Source organism: Apus apus, chromosome Z (assembly GCF_020740795.1).
Source record: "Apus apus isolate bApuApu2 chromosome Z, bApuApu2.pri.cur, whole genome shotgun sequence".
In the NCBI taxonomy this organism is placed as follows: Eukaryota; Metazoa; Chordata; class Aves; order Apodiformes; family Apodidae; genus Apus; species Apus apus.
Genome location: NC_067312.1, coordinates 40,738,100 through 40,756,725, shown reverse-complemented (window position 1 = coordinate 40,756,725; position 18,626 = coordinate 40,738,100). Strand labels below are relative to the sequence as shown.

At 38.3% G+C, this 18,626-nt stretch overlaps 1 protein-coding gene across 1 annotated transcript in view; it reads right to left on the bottom strand.

Moving 5' to 3' along the window:
* Window positions 1–17,163, bottom strand: part of SLC28A3 (solute carrier family 28 member 3) — a 41,016-nt gene extending 23,853 nt beyond the window's left edge. The window contains exons 1-5 of the mRNA XM_051642834.1: window positions 17,107–17,163; window positions 9,194–9,295; window positions 5,593–5,675; window positions 1,908–1,999; window positions 289–478 (exon numbers count right to left, since the gene is read on the bottom strand). Coding sequence (XP_051498794.1) covers window positions 289–478; window positions 1,908–1,999; window positions 5,593–5,675; window positions 9,194–9,295; window positions 17,107–17,163 — 524 coding nt within the window. The remainder of the gene's footprint in view (window positions 1–288; window positions 479–1,907; window positions 2,000–5,592; window positions 5,676–9,193; window positions 9,296–17,106) is intronic.
* Window positions 17,164–18,626: the final 1,463 nt, after the last annotated feature.

The following is an 18,626-nucleotide window of genomic DNA, read 5'->3' as shown; positions in this document are numbered from 1 at the left end:
GAACAGGTTCTCTTGCAATCACAAATTTATCCTACCTCTATCTATTTATCCTATCAATTTGAGTAATTTTTTTACACTTTCTGTCAAGATTTTTGATACCTAGCTACTGTATTGTAGCCTTTAAGTTGTGCCTGATATCAATAAACCAGAAAATATTTAGTTTTTTTGTATATAATCTTGTATAATTGATCCATCTCTCTGTGATCATGAGGGTGTAAGCTGAAATAAAACTGTAGGGGTAAACTGACTATTGCTTTGTGCTGTTATCAGGAAATAATTAATAGTTACCATTTCAGCCAAAACCACTGTTTCTCCAGATATCTTTGTCCAGGGGAAAAGAATGCAGCAATTCTGTCTTCATACTTAGCTATTAAAAAATCCCAGCAGATGAAGAAGATGACTAGGACAGTGATGATAAAGAGTGGCAAGGCTCTCTGAAAATTCAAGCTGCAGGCTGCAATAACTACTGCCAAGTATGCTGTCACAGAAACAAGAATATACATGTCAGTTAGGCTGGTCTTTTTAAAAACAGAATCAAATCTTAAATTTAAAGGGTGTGGTTAAAGTCAGGCCTGTGTTTATCTTTTAAGTGCTTTTCTGACTGAGCCTAAATACTGAAAAAAAAATTTTCACAGATAATGTTGTTACTTACAATATGCTCCTTGAAAGGTGGCTTTCTCCCTGTCAAAGCAGGTTATATGCTTTGGCCAAGCCAAGATAGTATCAAACGTTAATCACTTGGGAAAATTAAACATGTCTACATGACTGCTTTTTCCTCTGTAAAAAGTATGAATTAAAAATAAAGGGTCTTGTTCTTTCTTTCTTTCACAGAAGGATGAGTTTGCCCAATAAAATGAGAAGAAACACTTAAACACATTAGTCAATTGCCTGATTTGATGGTTCTCTCTAGTAATTGGGAAGCTTAGAAGTAGTTTATTTTGTGAAGTGGCCATGAAATGATTTGTCATTTGGCAGGTTCATTGTTAAAATGTGGTGGCAAATCATATATCCTTTTCTTGTAAATAATAACCTGTTTTTGCTTATGACAAATATGGGAGAAATGCTGATTTTTGTGAGGCAAGCTGTTTTTTATGGAATTAACATACGAAATCCTGACATACAGTTACAACTAACTTGCCTTCTTGAGCCAGGATGTATCTTATTATGAAAAAGCAAGAGGAACTGATGCCAGAAGGGCAGGATATTTAGCATGCAAATGGCTATTCCACAACTACTTTACGGTATGCGGATGACTATCATACAGACATATTTTAGGTCTACATTTTCCCAGTGTTCGAGTAGGAGGCTGTTGAAATGAAACTTGTTGAAGTGAAAGGAAACAAAGTAACCTACTGGCTAATTAGGAAAGGGACAAAGAAAAATATCAGAATGACTTTGCTGTCATTTGTGGTAAATAAAACACATGTCCTCTAGCCAACATTTGCTTTGGATATCAAGCGATATTGATCAGAAGAAAAAACTTTCATTTCTAGCCTGTTGATTTAAGTTCCACCCAGGCTGGTGAATGACTGTTTTTATTGTGATCTCATGGTTTGGGGCAAGTTCCTAAAACTGCAATTTAATGAATCTCTTGGAGGGGGCTGCTAATGGAGTAGACACAAAGACTGAACAACCTTTTATCCCAAAGCTAATTGCTAGTCAGAGTGGAAACGTGCTGGAGAGGCAGCATAGAAAGATCAGTGCTTTTGTTAAGTTTGAGAATGAGTGGAGGATTTGCAATTTGGAGTTTCCTCTGGGACTAAATTCATTTTTACCTCCTTTCAAATGCGTAATTTAATTTCAAGGCAGTCAAGAATTTTTGTGTCAACTAGAAGACAGGCACAGTCTATAATCATATATAGGTAAATAAATACTGCTTCAACAATGCTGGGTATTATATACTGTACCTGTTATTAAAATTCCATAGATCACATGGTGAATTCTGGTTTTATGCTTCTTGAAAAATTCACAGGCTTTATCATATTTATCTTCTAAATGCCTAAGAAAATGAATAAACAAAACAAACCAATCAAACAAAAACCAGAACATAAACTTCAGCTGTAGATAAAAAAGATTAGTAATTTTCACAGAAAGATATGATTAAATTGATAAAAATATCTCCACTGGATAATGCTGCACTGTAAGGTCAAGGGTAAGGGTTAAATTTGGATCCCCAAGTGCCAAATAAAATTGTGCCAACATCTGCAGAGCTTTTGGGGGTACTTCTTTGGTTTCATATTGGAAAAGTAAAAATAAAAAAATCTGGCAGATATATAATGGGCCTGTCCTTCTACTGTCTAACAGGCCAAAGTTAGCAGGCCAGTTCTGCTAGCCTCTGAATTACTGGTCTTTTGTTTGTCTGCAACAAGTTTAGTGCAAACTGGGTAGGTAGTTAAAAGATCCAGTGCCCATTGCTAGATCCACAAAGATTGTTAATACAGCCAGCCCAGCATTGCTATAGCTGTGAAAGCCTGAGGCTGCATTTGTATGTGCAAAATAATGAATATCCATCTAAAACCTTACTACAGTGTTTCCTTACTACTAGATGTTTCTAGATATTTGGTGGTTAATTACATCAACTTTTCATCTAAGACTCATCTGTTCATGCAAGCAAAAATGTTTTGTTATATTTGCCTGTTCTGTCCTAGTATCTGTTCTTACAATTAGTACATACTTCACTTTAATTCTTTTTTCATCTTGCTGAAGGTTGCACAGAGTGATTTCATGAGGGAGGTTGAAATTTAGGGAAACGGCAGTTAAGGGAGTTAATTCAACACGGATTACCAGCGTTAAGTATGCTCGCAACATGGATGTATTTCAGCTACAAAAACTCTGGCTAAATAAACACCCTTGTATTGTGCAAGCTGAAAAAGAAATCATAGCTCTGTCTCTTTAAAGCAGTGCCTCATACCCTACAGTCTATAAAGGCAACATTACATTTAGAGATGCTAATTATACAGACTGTACTTGTTCAGAAACTAGATGCATCTGAAGTCAGATGCACACCAAAATTAAGCATGAATACCCTTATTTTCTGCAGGAAAAATAAAAAATAATGATAAACAATTTTTAAAAATTGGAGGTAATTGGAGGCAATACATACCAGTATTGTTTTTTGTATATGTATCACACCAGCAGAGCAGGAACATATTCCTTCACCACTATGAAGAGTAACAGGTTCTCTGAGAAATCTTAATTGCTTTTGATATATCAGTTTAAGTTCTGGGAATCCCTGTTGCTTCACATATCACAGCTGTTTTTTCTTTTTTTTTTTTTTAACTTGTAAGAACATTACATTATCCACCCAATCTTAGCAGAGAGATTAGATAGGACAGGAAAAAAAAGGAAAAATGGCAGACAGATGAATGAATAGTCCAGAGTTCATGCAACAACTGAAAAGAAAAAATACTATCTACTACTTGTTATTGTCACTTATGAGTCCTTTGGAACTTAAAATTGTTATTTTAAGATTACAATTCCTTGTACCCTCTTCTTTGTTCCAATGCCTCTCTCTCCACTGTTATTTTATTAATTTGGGTGATTATCACCCTGGTACCAAGATACCTTAAATGTTTAGGCATGTATGTCATAGACATGCAGCTCTGTTCTGAAAGGTGGCAGAAAAAGGCCTTCCTCACAAGATCTGGTCAATTCTCGAAAGAAACATAGTTTCCTAAAAGCTTGTCCTATAGTCTTAAAGTGCAGCACGTTGCTGACATCTTTTCGTTAACCAGAGGTGTTGAACAAGCAGATATAACTTAAGAACATTTAAAGAAGAACTTTAGTGAGAAATATTTGTATATGTAAAAACTATTCTTGCTTGCATTTTGCAACTCAGAAATAATTTTTCTGGTCTGCATGTAAGCTATAGGTGAATGTTAGCACCTTGCACATGTAGTGAACCCATGTTATCAACAGACTTATCTTACAAAGAGGTTGAGTCTCATACCAAAGACTATTCAGAAATAACTGTTGAAAGAAATGTATGACACATTCCAAATTAAGGCACGCTTTGTGAATGCCCCTTTTGATAAGATACAAGAAAGATATTAGATCCTGCTTTCAGGAGCTATGTTACCAAAACCAACTTGCTAGGGATACCATTGCCCTTGTCAGGTGCTCAGCATAAAAATAAACCTAGACAAAGTAGAAAACTAAGTACAAAACCAGAGAGAACAGAACAAGTTGTAGCCTGAAGGTCATCAGAACAAAGTGCTCTTCAGCTTTCAGCCTATGAGAAGCTTTTGCTATGCGAGGTTATGTACCTTCTGATAATGGAAGAACAATGGGAAATGCTGTGAATTAAACACTATTTATCCCTATTTATCCCATACAGGCTTCATCTCTGCCCCAGCTCAACCCATCTCTGTGCAGAGGCCCAGGTTTGAGGGGGAGAGACCCTACTAATCTTGCACAACCATTTGTGTGCCAACACGTCTTTGCAATTAGCTTACTCCTGGGGAGATGCTGGGTAACTGTCACTGCAGTGGCTTGTGAAACCTGGATGCTTGGTCTATCAAATCTCAGATTTTGTTTCTGCTAGCCAAGGCTAAATATTTGTTATTGCATGTTATGTACTGTTAAAGGAATTACAAATATGCAAAGAATTGAGAGGAGAAACAAGAGAATATAAGTGATTTCTAAAGACTGCTGCCAGATTTTTGAAGCAGTATTTTAATGTGGTAGCATCAACAAACCTTATCATATTAACAAGTCTTCAACTTCTGGCTGTACAACTTGAAAGTATAATAAAAATCTTCACAAACACTTCTGTATGTAAGTATCACTTGTACAGGAATGAGATCTTTCCAAGTAGTCCAGATTGAGTGAAACAAACTCCTATATGAGGTATACAGTGAGATGATAGAATCTGCTGACAGACAAGTTCAAAGCTAAAATGATGTGCTGAAAACAGAATGCAGTCATAGAAATTAGGGGGAAAGTACAGTATTATTTCTATGAAGTTTTATATAAAGATTCAATACGACAGAAAAATACTAAGGCATTAAAATATAATTTCTAGTTATTATTTTTTAATGTATTATACAGGGTTTGTAATTTTTGCCAGAAAAAAATAATCCTCAAGTAAAATGTAGATGTTTGCTTTCACTTTGTGGTAACTTGGCACCAGTCTTAACGAAGTGTAAAAATTCTGCTCCACCAAAATAGCTTTTTAAAGCTATTCTGTTCTCATTTTGCACTGGGGCATGTAGCTATGGAAATGGAAGGACAATAATGAATCTTTAACTTCCTGAAACAGATCACTATTTAAGACCTTACTGCAAAAAAGGCTCTTATGGAAATACTATAAAAATCTGTTAATGTACAAAAAAGAAAAAAAAATATATTGCTCCTTTAATTTATAAGGCTTTAGGAAGTCAGTTCCATGGTCATGTATATAATTTAAAAGATATAATAACTTTAAATACAATGTGTTTCTGTATTACACAAATTGCTAGTCGATACAAAGTTCTGTGTAGCTTAGGGATATGGCAATGAAATTTAGAGCTGTCGCTCCAGGAGCAGAAACACAGTTTATTGCTTAGGCCAGGATGAAGTGAGTGGAAAACTTACTCATTCAAAAGACATTACCCTTTCAAGCGTAGCTGCTCATCATCTACCGAGTCACATTTGTTTTCATGCAGATCACTCTCAATATTGATGTATTCATCTTCCTGGAAAATAGATCATTGCCAAGGCTGAGAGAGGGCTGCATGATTTTTAATTAATGTGAAAAACCGAGATCCCCACTGGCAGATAGCTGATGCAGTCTCAAGACTTTCCCATCTGCAGTGAGTGCCCAGCTCCAGCTCTCCTGTCTGCCACCAACACTGATCAGTAGCAAGCAAACCCAGTGCTGTGAGCTTTCCCAAGCCACCCACAAAATTTTCAAAGGGGAAATAAAGGGGAAAGAAATATACCAGTGTTATTCAGAGCTGAAGAAGGCCCCAGAGTACCACTGCATACAAGTAAAAAAATGAGAGCTGCAGGTAGAGATGGTAGAGCTACTAATTAGCCAGCTTGCCCATCACCTCCTGTTGACAACCATCTGTTTTTGTTGCTTCTCTCTTTGCAGAACTTTAGTAAGGTGGAAATTTTACCTATGGAGAATGGTTAAATTGCAGGGGAGATTATTGTGAAATAAAATTGACAAAGCCAATAAATTTATTCTTAAGTAAAGCTGCTGAGAAAACATAAAAGGTAGCAATCTCTTAAAGTGAGCTGGCCTCCATGGTCTTTGTAGCAGAAACTTGAAATATGGGCAAATAGCATATTTGCCCTGGGAATGCAGCTTTTTGCTACATCAGGGGATTCAGATGGCCTGACTGAATTAAAGCTTTGAACAACCATGACCTCTACCAAGGACTGTCCTTGTGGTGGCTGGGAAACCCATAGCTCCCCAAAGCTGCTTGGCACACTGAGAGGGGCTGCCATGCCCACCCCCTGCCATGTCTCCTGGCCTGGCCCAGAAGGGCAGAGGGAAAGCACCTGTCCCAAGAGTATGTACCTTTGCGTTCAGGGCCTGCAGGAGGGCTCGCAGCATGGGCCAGGCAACTCACATTCACCTGCAGCAGCTTAATTGCCCATGGCCCTTTCAACACACGCCTCCTCATGTGGATGCCATGTCAGGGCGGTGTGCCTGCCCCTGGGATCCAGCAAGAACCACAGTGAAGGCAGGCCATGTTTTCCTGGGTTGGTGGTTGTGTCTTACCCTCTCAAGAGGAGTCAGCCATCTGTACCCAGCCACCTGGAGTGGCACAACTGCATTCCCCAAACTGCTGTGTGAAGAAAGGCACTCCACTGCCTTTGCCCTGGCCCCAGCTTTCTGTCTGGTTTGCCTGCTGCAGGAAAAGCAGACTGGAAAGCCCTGAGTTAGTTCCTAGTGAGACACTTGAACCAGCCCAAAGGCAAAATTAACACACCACCAGGAACTAAAATGGTGCAGAGGAGTGTGTATGTAGAAGCTGCTATTCCTTGCCCTTGGAGAAAGCTCATTGTGACATGGACAGAAGTCTCAGTCCTCTCAGCTGCAGTTTTTGGCGGGGTGACGGTCATGGGAGTTTGCGTGGCTTGGTGGAGCTGCACTGTAACTTATGGCCTCATTTTTGCTAAACTCAACTTCTTTCTCTCTTTAGTCTTGACTCTGAAATAAAGCAAACCTGAAAAATGCACATGCTGCCACCTACTAAGTTGCTATTATTTCTGGTAACTGGGAGCACTCTTCTCAGCAGCTGTGAGAGGTGAGCTCTTCACCTGAGGGACACTGAGTGCTGATAGTATTGAACTATCATTTACTCCTGAGCTTAAACTTGCGTGCCAGTGCCTCTCACAAATTTTTGAACCTGCATTATAAAGGAGAGTCCTGCCCTCTGGGTCAAAGAGCCATGCTTTCACATTTACAGATGGCTGCACTGTGACACCATGTCCTTTCTCCTGGTCACAGCTTGAAGCCCATGTCCCACCTCCAAGCTTCCATCAACCACAATGTGCTCAGTGTCCCCAGCTGCCCAGGCAAGACTGCACTCCCCTCTTCGAATTTGTGAAATACATTGTTTGTCTAGAAAACAACATGTTTTTAATTTTGAGTGTTTTAATGTAAGAAATATAAACCCACATCTTTTCACATAGTTTACAATGTATTTAAATTATTATGGAAATTGTCATGTTGCTATTTTGCTGTCACAAATGCTTTCCTTCATTAAAATCAAAAGGTGTTAAGAAAATCTGAACACAAAGATCACTTTGTGTATAACTCTGTGCAGATACACAAGGCAATGGGAGAATGCATACAAACCACTTTTCTTCTTTTTTCATGGCTGAACCTGGTAGCAGATCTGGTTCTTGGGGAGTGTTGGCTGCATGGAGCAGGTGGATTTCTGCCAGCAGGGGCCACAGCTAAGTCCATACTCTGCAGAGCCTCAATATAAGTTCCTCTGCCTCAATCACAGTATGCCTGAGAAGGTGTCAGTGTGGGTACAGCATCTCTACTACACTTGCACAAAGTAGTGGATGAATGGTTCCACCTGAACTTTTTTCAGAGGGAAATTGGTTTATTTGTATAAAATCAAGGTGTACTTGGCTGCCACTACTTTTCTCCATTTTTCAGCACTTCAATCAGTTCTGAAAGTCCTTTTATTGTTTTTGTTTTAACATTTTCCTTTTTTATGGCTTTTTTTGAAGAGAAAGGTATAGGCACTGGCTATCACCTTCCTCTCCTAGGATCTCAGATCCTGGTCTAACTCCCAGGAGTTCATATCAGAACAGTCTAAGTGATCCTTTCCATCACTGTAAATCTGGAACCACTTCAACTTTGAGAGCAGAGGCATGTCTTTGGCAGCATGCCCTTTCTGCTTTTGATCGTACCCAAAGGCTATTGGAAGACAAAAAATACTACCAACAGCATTAGGAAACTTCTGTTTCTTATGTGCTGCTTCAAGTGCCATCTCCAAAGCTGGCAAGTAGATATAATTACAACATGAAAAAATACTAGAAGTTTTTTGTGGAACTTTTAGAGTAGCAGATTATTTCTGGAGTGTCGATGTGAAAGTATGAATACATGACACTAGTAAAATAACTGTGGTTTGTTTTTTTTTTTTTTTAACCTGACTATCTCGTCTTCATAGTGAGCTACTGACTACTTCAGCTAAAATGAATTTACAGTCAAAAGAAGTTAAAAGGGATGTATTTATTATGAAGTAATTTTTATGTATTCTCTTCTTTCTTTGGTTGCCTCTGGTTTGCATTTGTCTGAAATTTCCCGTTTTGGTTGAGTAGGAATTTAATAATGTGTATGCTCTGCCTGAAATATATTCTCACTAAACCAAATGTTTCCAGTTCCTCTTTTTCTTAATTCTCAAGAGAAAAGGCTTCAATATCAACTCACTGTCCATTGTATTCCCTCTGATCACCATTTCTGATGCCTCTTTTGTATCTTGTATGAAGACATTATGGCATTAGAAAACATTTTTCTGAATCTTACACATACTTTCAACTTTCAGTGTTTTTGGCATAGTATATTTTTTAGAACACAACTCATTTCCCTGTCAGTTTATGAATTTAAAATCAAAATCAGGTTTTATTACACTATCTGTGTTGGATGTATTATCACAGCCAATTAATGACAATTTGAAGTTTATGAATTTACATAAGGCTTTCAAAAGGAAACAAAAAGAAAAAGAAAAAGAAAACATACCTGATTAGTATGTACAGTTTTCTTATTTTGTAAATTCTTGGTTCTCTGTGAATTGTCTGCAAGACCCTTCAGATTTAGAACATCCACACCTTCGCTGTCATTCTGGGACATGACAAGACCAGAAATTTTATCAGTTCAAATCAAAAGCTGAAAGCTCTTCTTATGTGTTGAAAGAACTGATTTATACTCTGATTACTGTGCTTCCATGTTTTACTTTACTAGTAGAGGAACCCTGAAACTCAGTGCACAGAGCTTGGTGTTGAAGTCCCTGCACTATTACACAAAGCTGCGTTTGTCATGAATGGTGCTAGACTAATGTGAATCTGCTGTTTTCTTGATCCAAACATACACATCCACCTGGTGCTGCCCTTTGCCTCCAGACTGGTTCAACAAATTTACAGAGCTCCTGAGCTTTTTCTTACCAAGGGCAAAATGGCCTATTTCAGCCTACCAGGGGCTGTTAGTGCCTTGATCCAGTATGTATGCTCCTCATGCATATGCAATAAATGTGTTTAAAACAAAACAAAACCAAACCACACACTTTTATTGTTCTTGGAATAAAACAGGAGTAACTTTAAAGAGAACAGTTAGCTACCATTACTAGCTAGACTCTGGAGCATACCTTTTATCAGAGTATACTGAGAGCTGAAGATAGCTGCCTTATTTCTCTTTTTTTTGTTGTTAATTCTGCAGCTAAGTTTTCTTGTTTTAAAATGTTTTGAAGGGTACATTATTTCTTTTTAATGATCCTTGAAGGGCTGGTTCTTATTTTGGTTTCATAAGAAAGCTGCTTATGCAAATTATCAGATAACTTATAACCGCAATTGATATAAATGTTTTCTATTCCAGTGGTTTCTTACAGCAACAATTACAGTATGGTCTTTTGCTGTATTTTATTGCATGAAGTAGCTCATTATTGACATGGTAATAAACCCCGTAAGTTAGTATCTACATTTAGCCTTCTAAGAAAACCATTATTTCAAAACAAACAAAAAAATACAAGCTTAATCATAGTAAATTATTATAAAGGCAGGAATAAGCAGTACTACTAGACAGAAGTTAAATTTTGCCTTTTAGTGGAAACCTATCCTCAGAAGCAAGCAGAACACATTTCAGTAACATATTTTCCTTAAAGATACTCTGCCTCTACACTTGACAAATGCTCTCTTTCAGGAAAAGTGTTTCTGGAATTCTGAGTGTCTGAGGGAAGAGGAAGGAGTTGCAAGAAGCTGCTGATTCGCTTGAAAGAACCAGATGCATCCTTAAAAGATACTTCCTATGCAGAGTACCTTTGCATTCCCTCAAGAGGGAGGTATTTCTTTTTTCAAAAAGCACCTCTGTTATTCATTTGCCTTCTGACTATGCTGTGCTGGGAGTTTGCCATGGCTGCCCCTGCAGTCGACAATGAAAGCCTCTACTGCACACTCCATACAGCACAAAAAGAATTATCACATGAAGCAGTGCTTAATAGTAGCACTGAGATACAATACATTGAAAATACCATACAGAACAGCATAGTGAAGTTGAAGCAGCAAAGTTCTGTAATTGGCATATACACACACTACTCTGGGGTTAGTCTCTGTGAAGATTTCTATACTTGTTGCTGAGCAAGAAAAACTAGATTTCTTATGACTTTTGCCAGCAAGCATGAAAAACAGTAAGCATACAAGTTCTTGTCTAAAAGCAACAGAAGTACAAAATAATTTGTGTTGGAAGAAACCTCTAGAACTGACTTGGTCCAACCGAGTGCTCAACAGAAATGATTACATAAGAGTTTTATTTATAGAGTAATTAAAATATATTAATGTATGAGTAATGTAACTGAAAACTAATAAGAGCATCACATAATTCCTGGGGTTCTAAACAGCCCAAGCCACAAGATGATGGATTTGTGTTATTTTCTGCAAGCATAAAACACACTGGTTTCACCTGATCATACCACATTTCTGGCATATTCCAATTTCAGTATAAACTGGTTAATTGCTACTGATAACAAGCTTACTTCAGTAAGAGGTTACTTCTTTTGTCTAAAACTGTCTTTGAATGAGGCGAATGAAGCTAAGGAATTTTCTTGTATTTCACAAGCTGATTCAAGTACAATCTCCTCATCCTCCTCTAAATTTTGTTTGGTGACTATGCATGTTATTTTCTTCAAGAAAAAAAAATAATTTGTCATAACACTAGTAATAGTTAAGTGGCAAAGCTACCTATTCCTTACAGTCTTTCTAAGTTTGCTAAAGGAGCTCCAACAAAACGGCAATCTATCAGTGCTTATTATCTGCTGTTGCAGATTTTTACAAAAACTGCCATCATGGCAGAAAAGCCTCTGGAAATGTCTGCAGCTTAAAACATTGTGACAGAAATCAGGATTTCAAGACTTAGGGACTATAGTCAGGACAGCCTTGCTATGAACACAGGCCAGATCCAGCAATATGCCAAGTCACTTCCACTACTCAGTCTGTAGTGACATAAGGAAGGAGGAAGTTAAAAACAATTTAGAGAAGCTTGGATGGTCAAACTGTCTTCCCATTAGGTCACACTTGAATTGATTCATCTACTTTAAATGTTGACAAGGATATAAGTAGTTCTTTCTCTAGTACGAGCTATAGTTAATTCTGGGTTAAACAGTAACAAATGCTGAACAATAGACAATATTTCAGGTGTAGCCAAAAGGAGTTAAGAAAGGTTTGTGCTTTGCATTGTATTAAGATTTACATTGTCCTTGGCTAATGGACTGTGCACTTGGCTATAAGACAAGTGCATGGTCATGTGCTGAGTTGAACCAATACCTCATAATCAGGGGCAGGGGATACTCCCCAGAAGACCCTCACAAGACCATCAGAGACCACTGGAAGAACTGGCACAGGCACACCGAGTATGGAACCATAGCCAAAAGCATGACTTAACATGATGATGTAGCCTTATACATGCATATTTTCTCTCTCTTGTGTCTGTCAGGACTGCCTTTTGAACACCAGGCAACAGATCCCCCTATTGCACTACAACAGTATGAGAAGTGTTAGGCAGTTTCATAACTATTATTTGACTTTCCCTCCTATCTCCTGACTGCCTTTCAAGGGAGGGTTGTACTGTTAAGAACAGTACACATTCTAGACTAAATTACTTCACTCGTCCCCCTTCCTGTCTCGCCCTCTTCCAGTTAGTGATGAAAACAGACTTGCTATGAGACCATTCAGGCAGTTGTTTAAACTGTTCATGGTTTAAGGGTGGGTCAGTTCAGCGGTTCAGTTTCGAGATTAGAATCTGGGTACTTAAGGAATTCAGTGAAAAACACATGCCTCAAAAGCAAACGTTTTAAATTACCAAGTTGGATTGCATTGGATTTTGGATTGCATTCAGTCAGCTGAAGTGCAGCCATCAGATTTAATTAAAGTAATTAAAGACCATTCATCTAAGACTTCCCCAGTGCACTACCTTTTGCTAGCCAGTGTCATCATTCTGAAGAAGTTAAAATGCATTTTAAATATTAAGTAAGATTTTTTTCTCTAATTCATAAATTCCTGTAAAATTGTAAAATTCAGTGTATTGGGCAGAAGGGAGGAATGTTCATTACCCATGTGTTAAACTACAGTAAAAGTGTTGTGGACACAGCAGATAAGAAACATGTACTGTGAGATTTAAATTAACCTGGCTAAATCTTCATGAGGTGTTTTGAAACGGCTTGTAAAATAGGCTCACCCACCTCTTGAGTACATTAGTATTTTCTTTAAAAGCTTAAGTGGTCAGTCTTGGGTAGGATAGCTGGATCCTATCCTGAAATGCAGGATAAAGAAGTTCAAATGATAGACTGGCACAAGGTGACCACAAAGAAAGAAAGAGGAAATCCATTTGCTCTCAGAGCAAGTAAAATATATCAGAGGTAGAAAGCAAATTCCAGAAAAAGCAGGAAAAAAAGATCTTCACAGTCCTAAGAAGATAAGAAGATGCAAATGACCCTTGGAATGATGGCATTCAAAACATCTGTTGATAGCAAGCAGGAATACAATGAGGATGACAAGGACAAGAATACTCAGTATTTATAAGGAAGGAGCCTAAAGGTAGAGCTAGCTTTCACCATTTCCTGTAAGAGATAGAGTCGCAGTTAACTTTTTCTTTTTTTTTTTTTTTTCTTCTTCTTTTTTTTTAACAGTATATCTTCGGAAAGCAAGTTTTCAAAGTTGGAAAAGGACTGCATAATTTTCTCCCTGGATCTGATGGAGTTATGCAGTGCAATGCCTTCATGATTTACATGGGAAATTAAAAGATGCCCATGAAATGTAAACTCATAATCTCTATAGTCTTAATTAGCAAACCAGGAAAGAGTAGGAAACTGTGGAGAATGGCGATAAACACAGGACTAAATGGTACTTTTTAGGATTTGTTATAAGCTTGCTTGCTTGCTTTGCGCATGTGCTCTGCCACAGAAACAGGTACTGCCTACTTACTGTGTCATAACACTGTCAATAGAAGGCCAGTGAGGAATAAATATTTATTAGATGTTATTTTCCTCTGCATAGTATTTATTTTATGTTTATCTCTGAGTTCCTTTTAAAATCCAGGGAGTTACTTAGTCCCATCTACCATTCCATTATATAAGCCAGCTTATATAATTCCATTCCTTGAGGAATAAGTGTGACTTGTTTAACGTCATCATTAGCACAGATCCGAATAATCAGAATTGATCAGTTAAAACCTTTGCTTCTTAAATGAGGGATAAGCACAAGGTAGGTAAATCCAATCTCAGTTTTAGGGTTACTGCTAGTTTTGCAGGCTTTTTGAGCAAGAAATGCTGTGGGCGACTGGTGATCCTCCAGCTGGTGCCATCAGAGAGAAGTGAACTGAACAATACTGAATGCAAGAAACAGAGTAGTGTTTCTACACATTCTGGATAACATAATGGTAGATACAGAATTTATTAGATTGGCATGTAGATATTTTGCATGGACAATCTTCTGAATGAGACTATGAGGACAATTATTTAGGTTCCTGAAATTGCAAAACATATTTAAGCAGGAAGAAATATTAAAAACATGAATGTCTTGGCATAAACAGTGCAGCAGTCTGTTGATTCTAGCTATGAGGTAGCACCCAAAGCAGGTAACTTCAGTATGTAGATCTTAACAACTGTACTGGGGTTTTATTAAGGTTATGTTGCACTGAAAGGTACGAGCATGACTGGGAAGAGTGGGAGTGTGGATAGAGCTATATTTCTAAAACCCAACACAAGAAGCTTGCTCCTTGAGATACACCCAAACAGCTCTCAGTAACTGAGATGCCTCTAATACTAGAGAGAGAGAATTAGAGATACAGATAGAGTTCTACATTCGGGGTTTGTTTTCTGTTTTAAGACTCTTTTTAGCTGTTAATGTGGTTTAAAAGTTGCTTATTTTTCCAAGGTACTGCCATTATCATAGTAGGACCTGCAGTTTTTGACACTATGCCTATAAACAGCTGAAGTGGAATCTGTGCAGTAAACAAAAGAAGTAGGTGATATTTTGCAGGATCGTGGATTTTTTTATTGCCATTGATGGTGTTAATAGAACTTCATGCTGTGTAGATGCAAGCCCTCTCTGAAAGTTAACACTGGTTAACTGATTTCTGAGGGTTTACTAAAGCTTCTGTGATGCAATGAAAATGCTATAATAGTACAGAAGGATGTGTGTGTATCAACAGTCAATGTGATATTAAGAAGAGCTCAAATAGTTATCCCCCTTTGACCACTGGCAGATTACTCTGTATTACCTCTTCATCCCATTACAGTCCCTTCACAACAGAAGGCACAATACCTCTCATTCTTGACATAATAAAGCTCTGATTTGATCCTTCATCCATCACTTGTTAGCCTTGAACTGCTTTGTAGTACATGAGACTTGCTTTCTTAATTTATTTACTTTACAAAACGAACTACCTAACCCATGTTTACTTTGTCCCTGTCTTGTTTTTTTTAAACCCTTTGTGTATTAACCATTACATGGCTCTGGTACGTCTGAAGGTACCTACGGAGTGCAATCCCACACTGATACTGAAAATGGGTTAAATTCATCCCTTTCCAGAACCCTTTTATATTTTGTGGTTTAGGGATGATGCTCATTGCTTAATACTAGAATACACTGTATCTTGGAGAAAGAAAAGCATTCACTCTTTGTGCAAGAAAAGCTCAAATACAAGAAAACAGGAACAAATACGAGATTGTTTTATTCTCAGTGGTTTCTAGTGTGACGTGATTCATTTTTCTATGTAAATAGAAAATTGACAGTGTAAATGTAAATGTGAACAGTCCAGGAAATAAAAGTAACCAGAAAACTTGACTCAGACTTCAGTTTCATTGTTGGACAGTCTCTGTGATTTGGCATTTGAATAATTTAAATCAGAGAGGACTTGCAGGCTCTTCCAGATGTCTGCAATGGAAAAGAAGCATCTGGGTTCCCTGCACACAGTCCAGGTGAATTAGCTGCCTAAAGCAGATTATGCCGAGTTACTGTACTGTGCTTCACAAAGACAGTTCATGAGAAATTATTTTTCAGCTCAATTCAGTCAAGAGCACTGGCCATCAATCTACTGCAGCTAGGAAGGGACTTTTCTCCTTAATGAATTTGTGGGCACAGACTTTGGAATCTGATTGCACTGTCTTCGGCACATACTATGTGTGAAAAATCTACCCAGGATGAAGCCCTCTCTTATCTCATTCACTTGAACTGAGACCCAAGTTCAAACTGCTTGATGATCTGTTCTGAAGCACAGATGTGTTGAGGGTGTGCTGATTACCCAAGAGAATGCCCTAACCAGTGGGCTATCATGCTTTGAAAGAGTTATCTCTCTATCTCCTCTTGGAGCTGTCCCACTTACTGTGAATTACTGACTTAAATTGGGACTTGACCCTTCATTCCACAAATACTCTCTGACCCGCAGATTACCAGTCTATTGTTTCTCTGTTTCTACAGCCCAGTGAATAAATATACAGAACGGCTGGATGTCATTGCTGTTACTCCACGTGTTTAGCACCTACAATGACCGTTCTGTGCTATCTGAATTATTGCTGGCTGATATTCACACCCAGTATCTGCTACCTTTCCTGCTAGCTGAGCTCAGGGGCAGTGTAAGGAGCTAACACAGCAGAGAACAACAAGGAACACTTCTCTCCCCAGCCAGTTCTACCTTCTATCACTAGTACAGTGAATGGGCTTGGCTGTCGGTTTTCAAATTTCTGTTTGTTCCTGCTCTAATTTCTATGAAAGTGTAGGGAAGCTGGATGCTGAAAAACATGAACTAACTGGTTAACAGGTTTTCTGGTATTTTCGCTTTTGAAATCTGCATTTGTTTTTTTTAATTGCTGTTGACATGATGTCGATAACCTGCAGAACCTCCTGGGTTGGCTCCCTACCTCCTCTCTGTGCTCTTTTTGGGAGCAGAACAAGACAATTGCACTTATTTTAAGCGTGGAAGACAGAAGATATACCCTACTGTGATTACATTATTATTTTTCTGATAATGTTAATATTCATTGCTCCAACAAGATATATATGTCTGCTACATAATGTTGACTTCAACAAAACAGTGAATTACTTATCCCCAGGAAAAAGCAGCAACTGACACAGCCTATGGGAGAGGTGGATGAGGTATGTGAAAGATCCATCAGCTTAACAGAAATTACTGAGTCAGGCGAGTTTTCAAATAGATCAGTATACCAAGCAACAGGCAGAGCCTTGTCCTGAATGTGGCGATTGTCCTCCAGCTTTTTGTACAAGGGCCTTGTACTTTGGCAGGATATCAATGCAAAGCACATGGGGTGTTGTAAAATATCTGAAGGCAGAGTGCAGAAACTGCTTTTGTCTTTGTTCAGGGAATGAAGTAAGCATTGTTCATTGCTTTTAAGCCCTGCCTCTTCCCCGCAAAGCAAAGGAAACGACGCTTACCTGAAAGGCCATATTGTGCACTCCTGAGTGATCACGGGTGGTCTCCTTTAGCTCCATGTGCCTATCGTGCGCAGGAAAGTTTTGGGTGAACATTGAAAGCTACTTGCAGCACAGAGCAACAGCAGCCAGCACCTGGTCAATCCATCCACAAGGCCTGCCAGTAGTCTAGTCACTTGAAGTCTGGAGCTTCTGGAGGCACTCTCAAGTTACTCTTGCTCACACATAGCTCCACCTTCGCACTCCCCTAGCACAGCCCCTTTTGGCTAGCGTGGGAAACTGCATCCACTGTTTCTGGAGGCTAGACAGGAGGAAGGATTGCTGCGGGCCCCAAGAGGCCCACATATCTCTGGGTGATCCCAAAGAAAAATGTGCGCACTTCTGTGACTTCCTGCTTTCCTCATTTGCCTGGGGGAGAGTCTTCCCCACCCAAATCTTTGAGAGGTTAACATACCTTTTGTCTTTTTTACAGCTATTCTCAAGTAATTGTTTCTGCAATGATAGCATGGCTCTATTTTCATAGTGGTTAACGGCATCATCTAGCAAGAGAAAACTAGGGAAAGGAACAGCTCCCAAACCTAGGCAAATACTGGGTATGCATATTCAGTTGGCACACCAAATCTTATGGCATAGGTTCATTTTAATAACTGTCCTCACATAATTCACCTTTAACTGAAGAGTTCTCTGATGCAGGTTTTCTGGCTTGTTATTGACAGTCTGGCAAAGTTTATTCTTAGAACTATCAGTTGGGTCTCTTACCAATGTTTTTGGTTGCCTATGGACTTGGTATTTACAGTTTTTTCTCTGTAAGTTCACTGAAAATATTACACTATTACAGACACTAATGTCAAATAGGATTTGAATTAATGTTGTGATAAATGACTTGTTCCCAAGTGGGATCTTTATCCAAATTAGTAATTTATTAAGCGAACGGAAGCAAGCAAACAGCGCTGGGCGCACCGGGAGTCTCCGCTCCACCAAGACTTGCCCCAAACAGTTTCATCTCAGTTTTTATCCTTTTTGACTAATACATATGCATTACTATTTCAAGAAAAGGGTTGTCTTATGTTAATTATTTCCACGAATCTGTTTTATACTATTCTCATTGTTTTACAACAAAGCCGGTCTATCCTAAAAAATAACTTTAAGATGTTTGCCCAATGTCTGCTACATAATACAAAAATCTCATGCAATGCAAGCAGAAGATACACAATACAAGAGCAATATGCAATGCAAGCAGAAGATACAAGTTTTGTTACACTATACAAAAGCAGGCAGCACAAGCAAAGATACTCTATACAAAGGATTATTCTTCATTCTATGACTCTGACATTGTTTCATAAAAGATTATTCTTCACCCTGTGATTTTCCATTTTAACACGAATCAGGTGAACACATTTTCCATTTTAACACAAATCAGGTGAGCACATCTCACAATGTTATTTTTGTCTTTAAGGACAAAAAAAAATGAGAGAGTATTCTGTTTCTTTGAAAAAAGTAATGTGTATTTCTGTACTTATTAG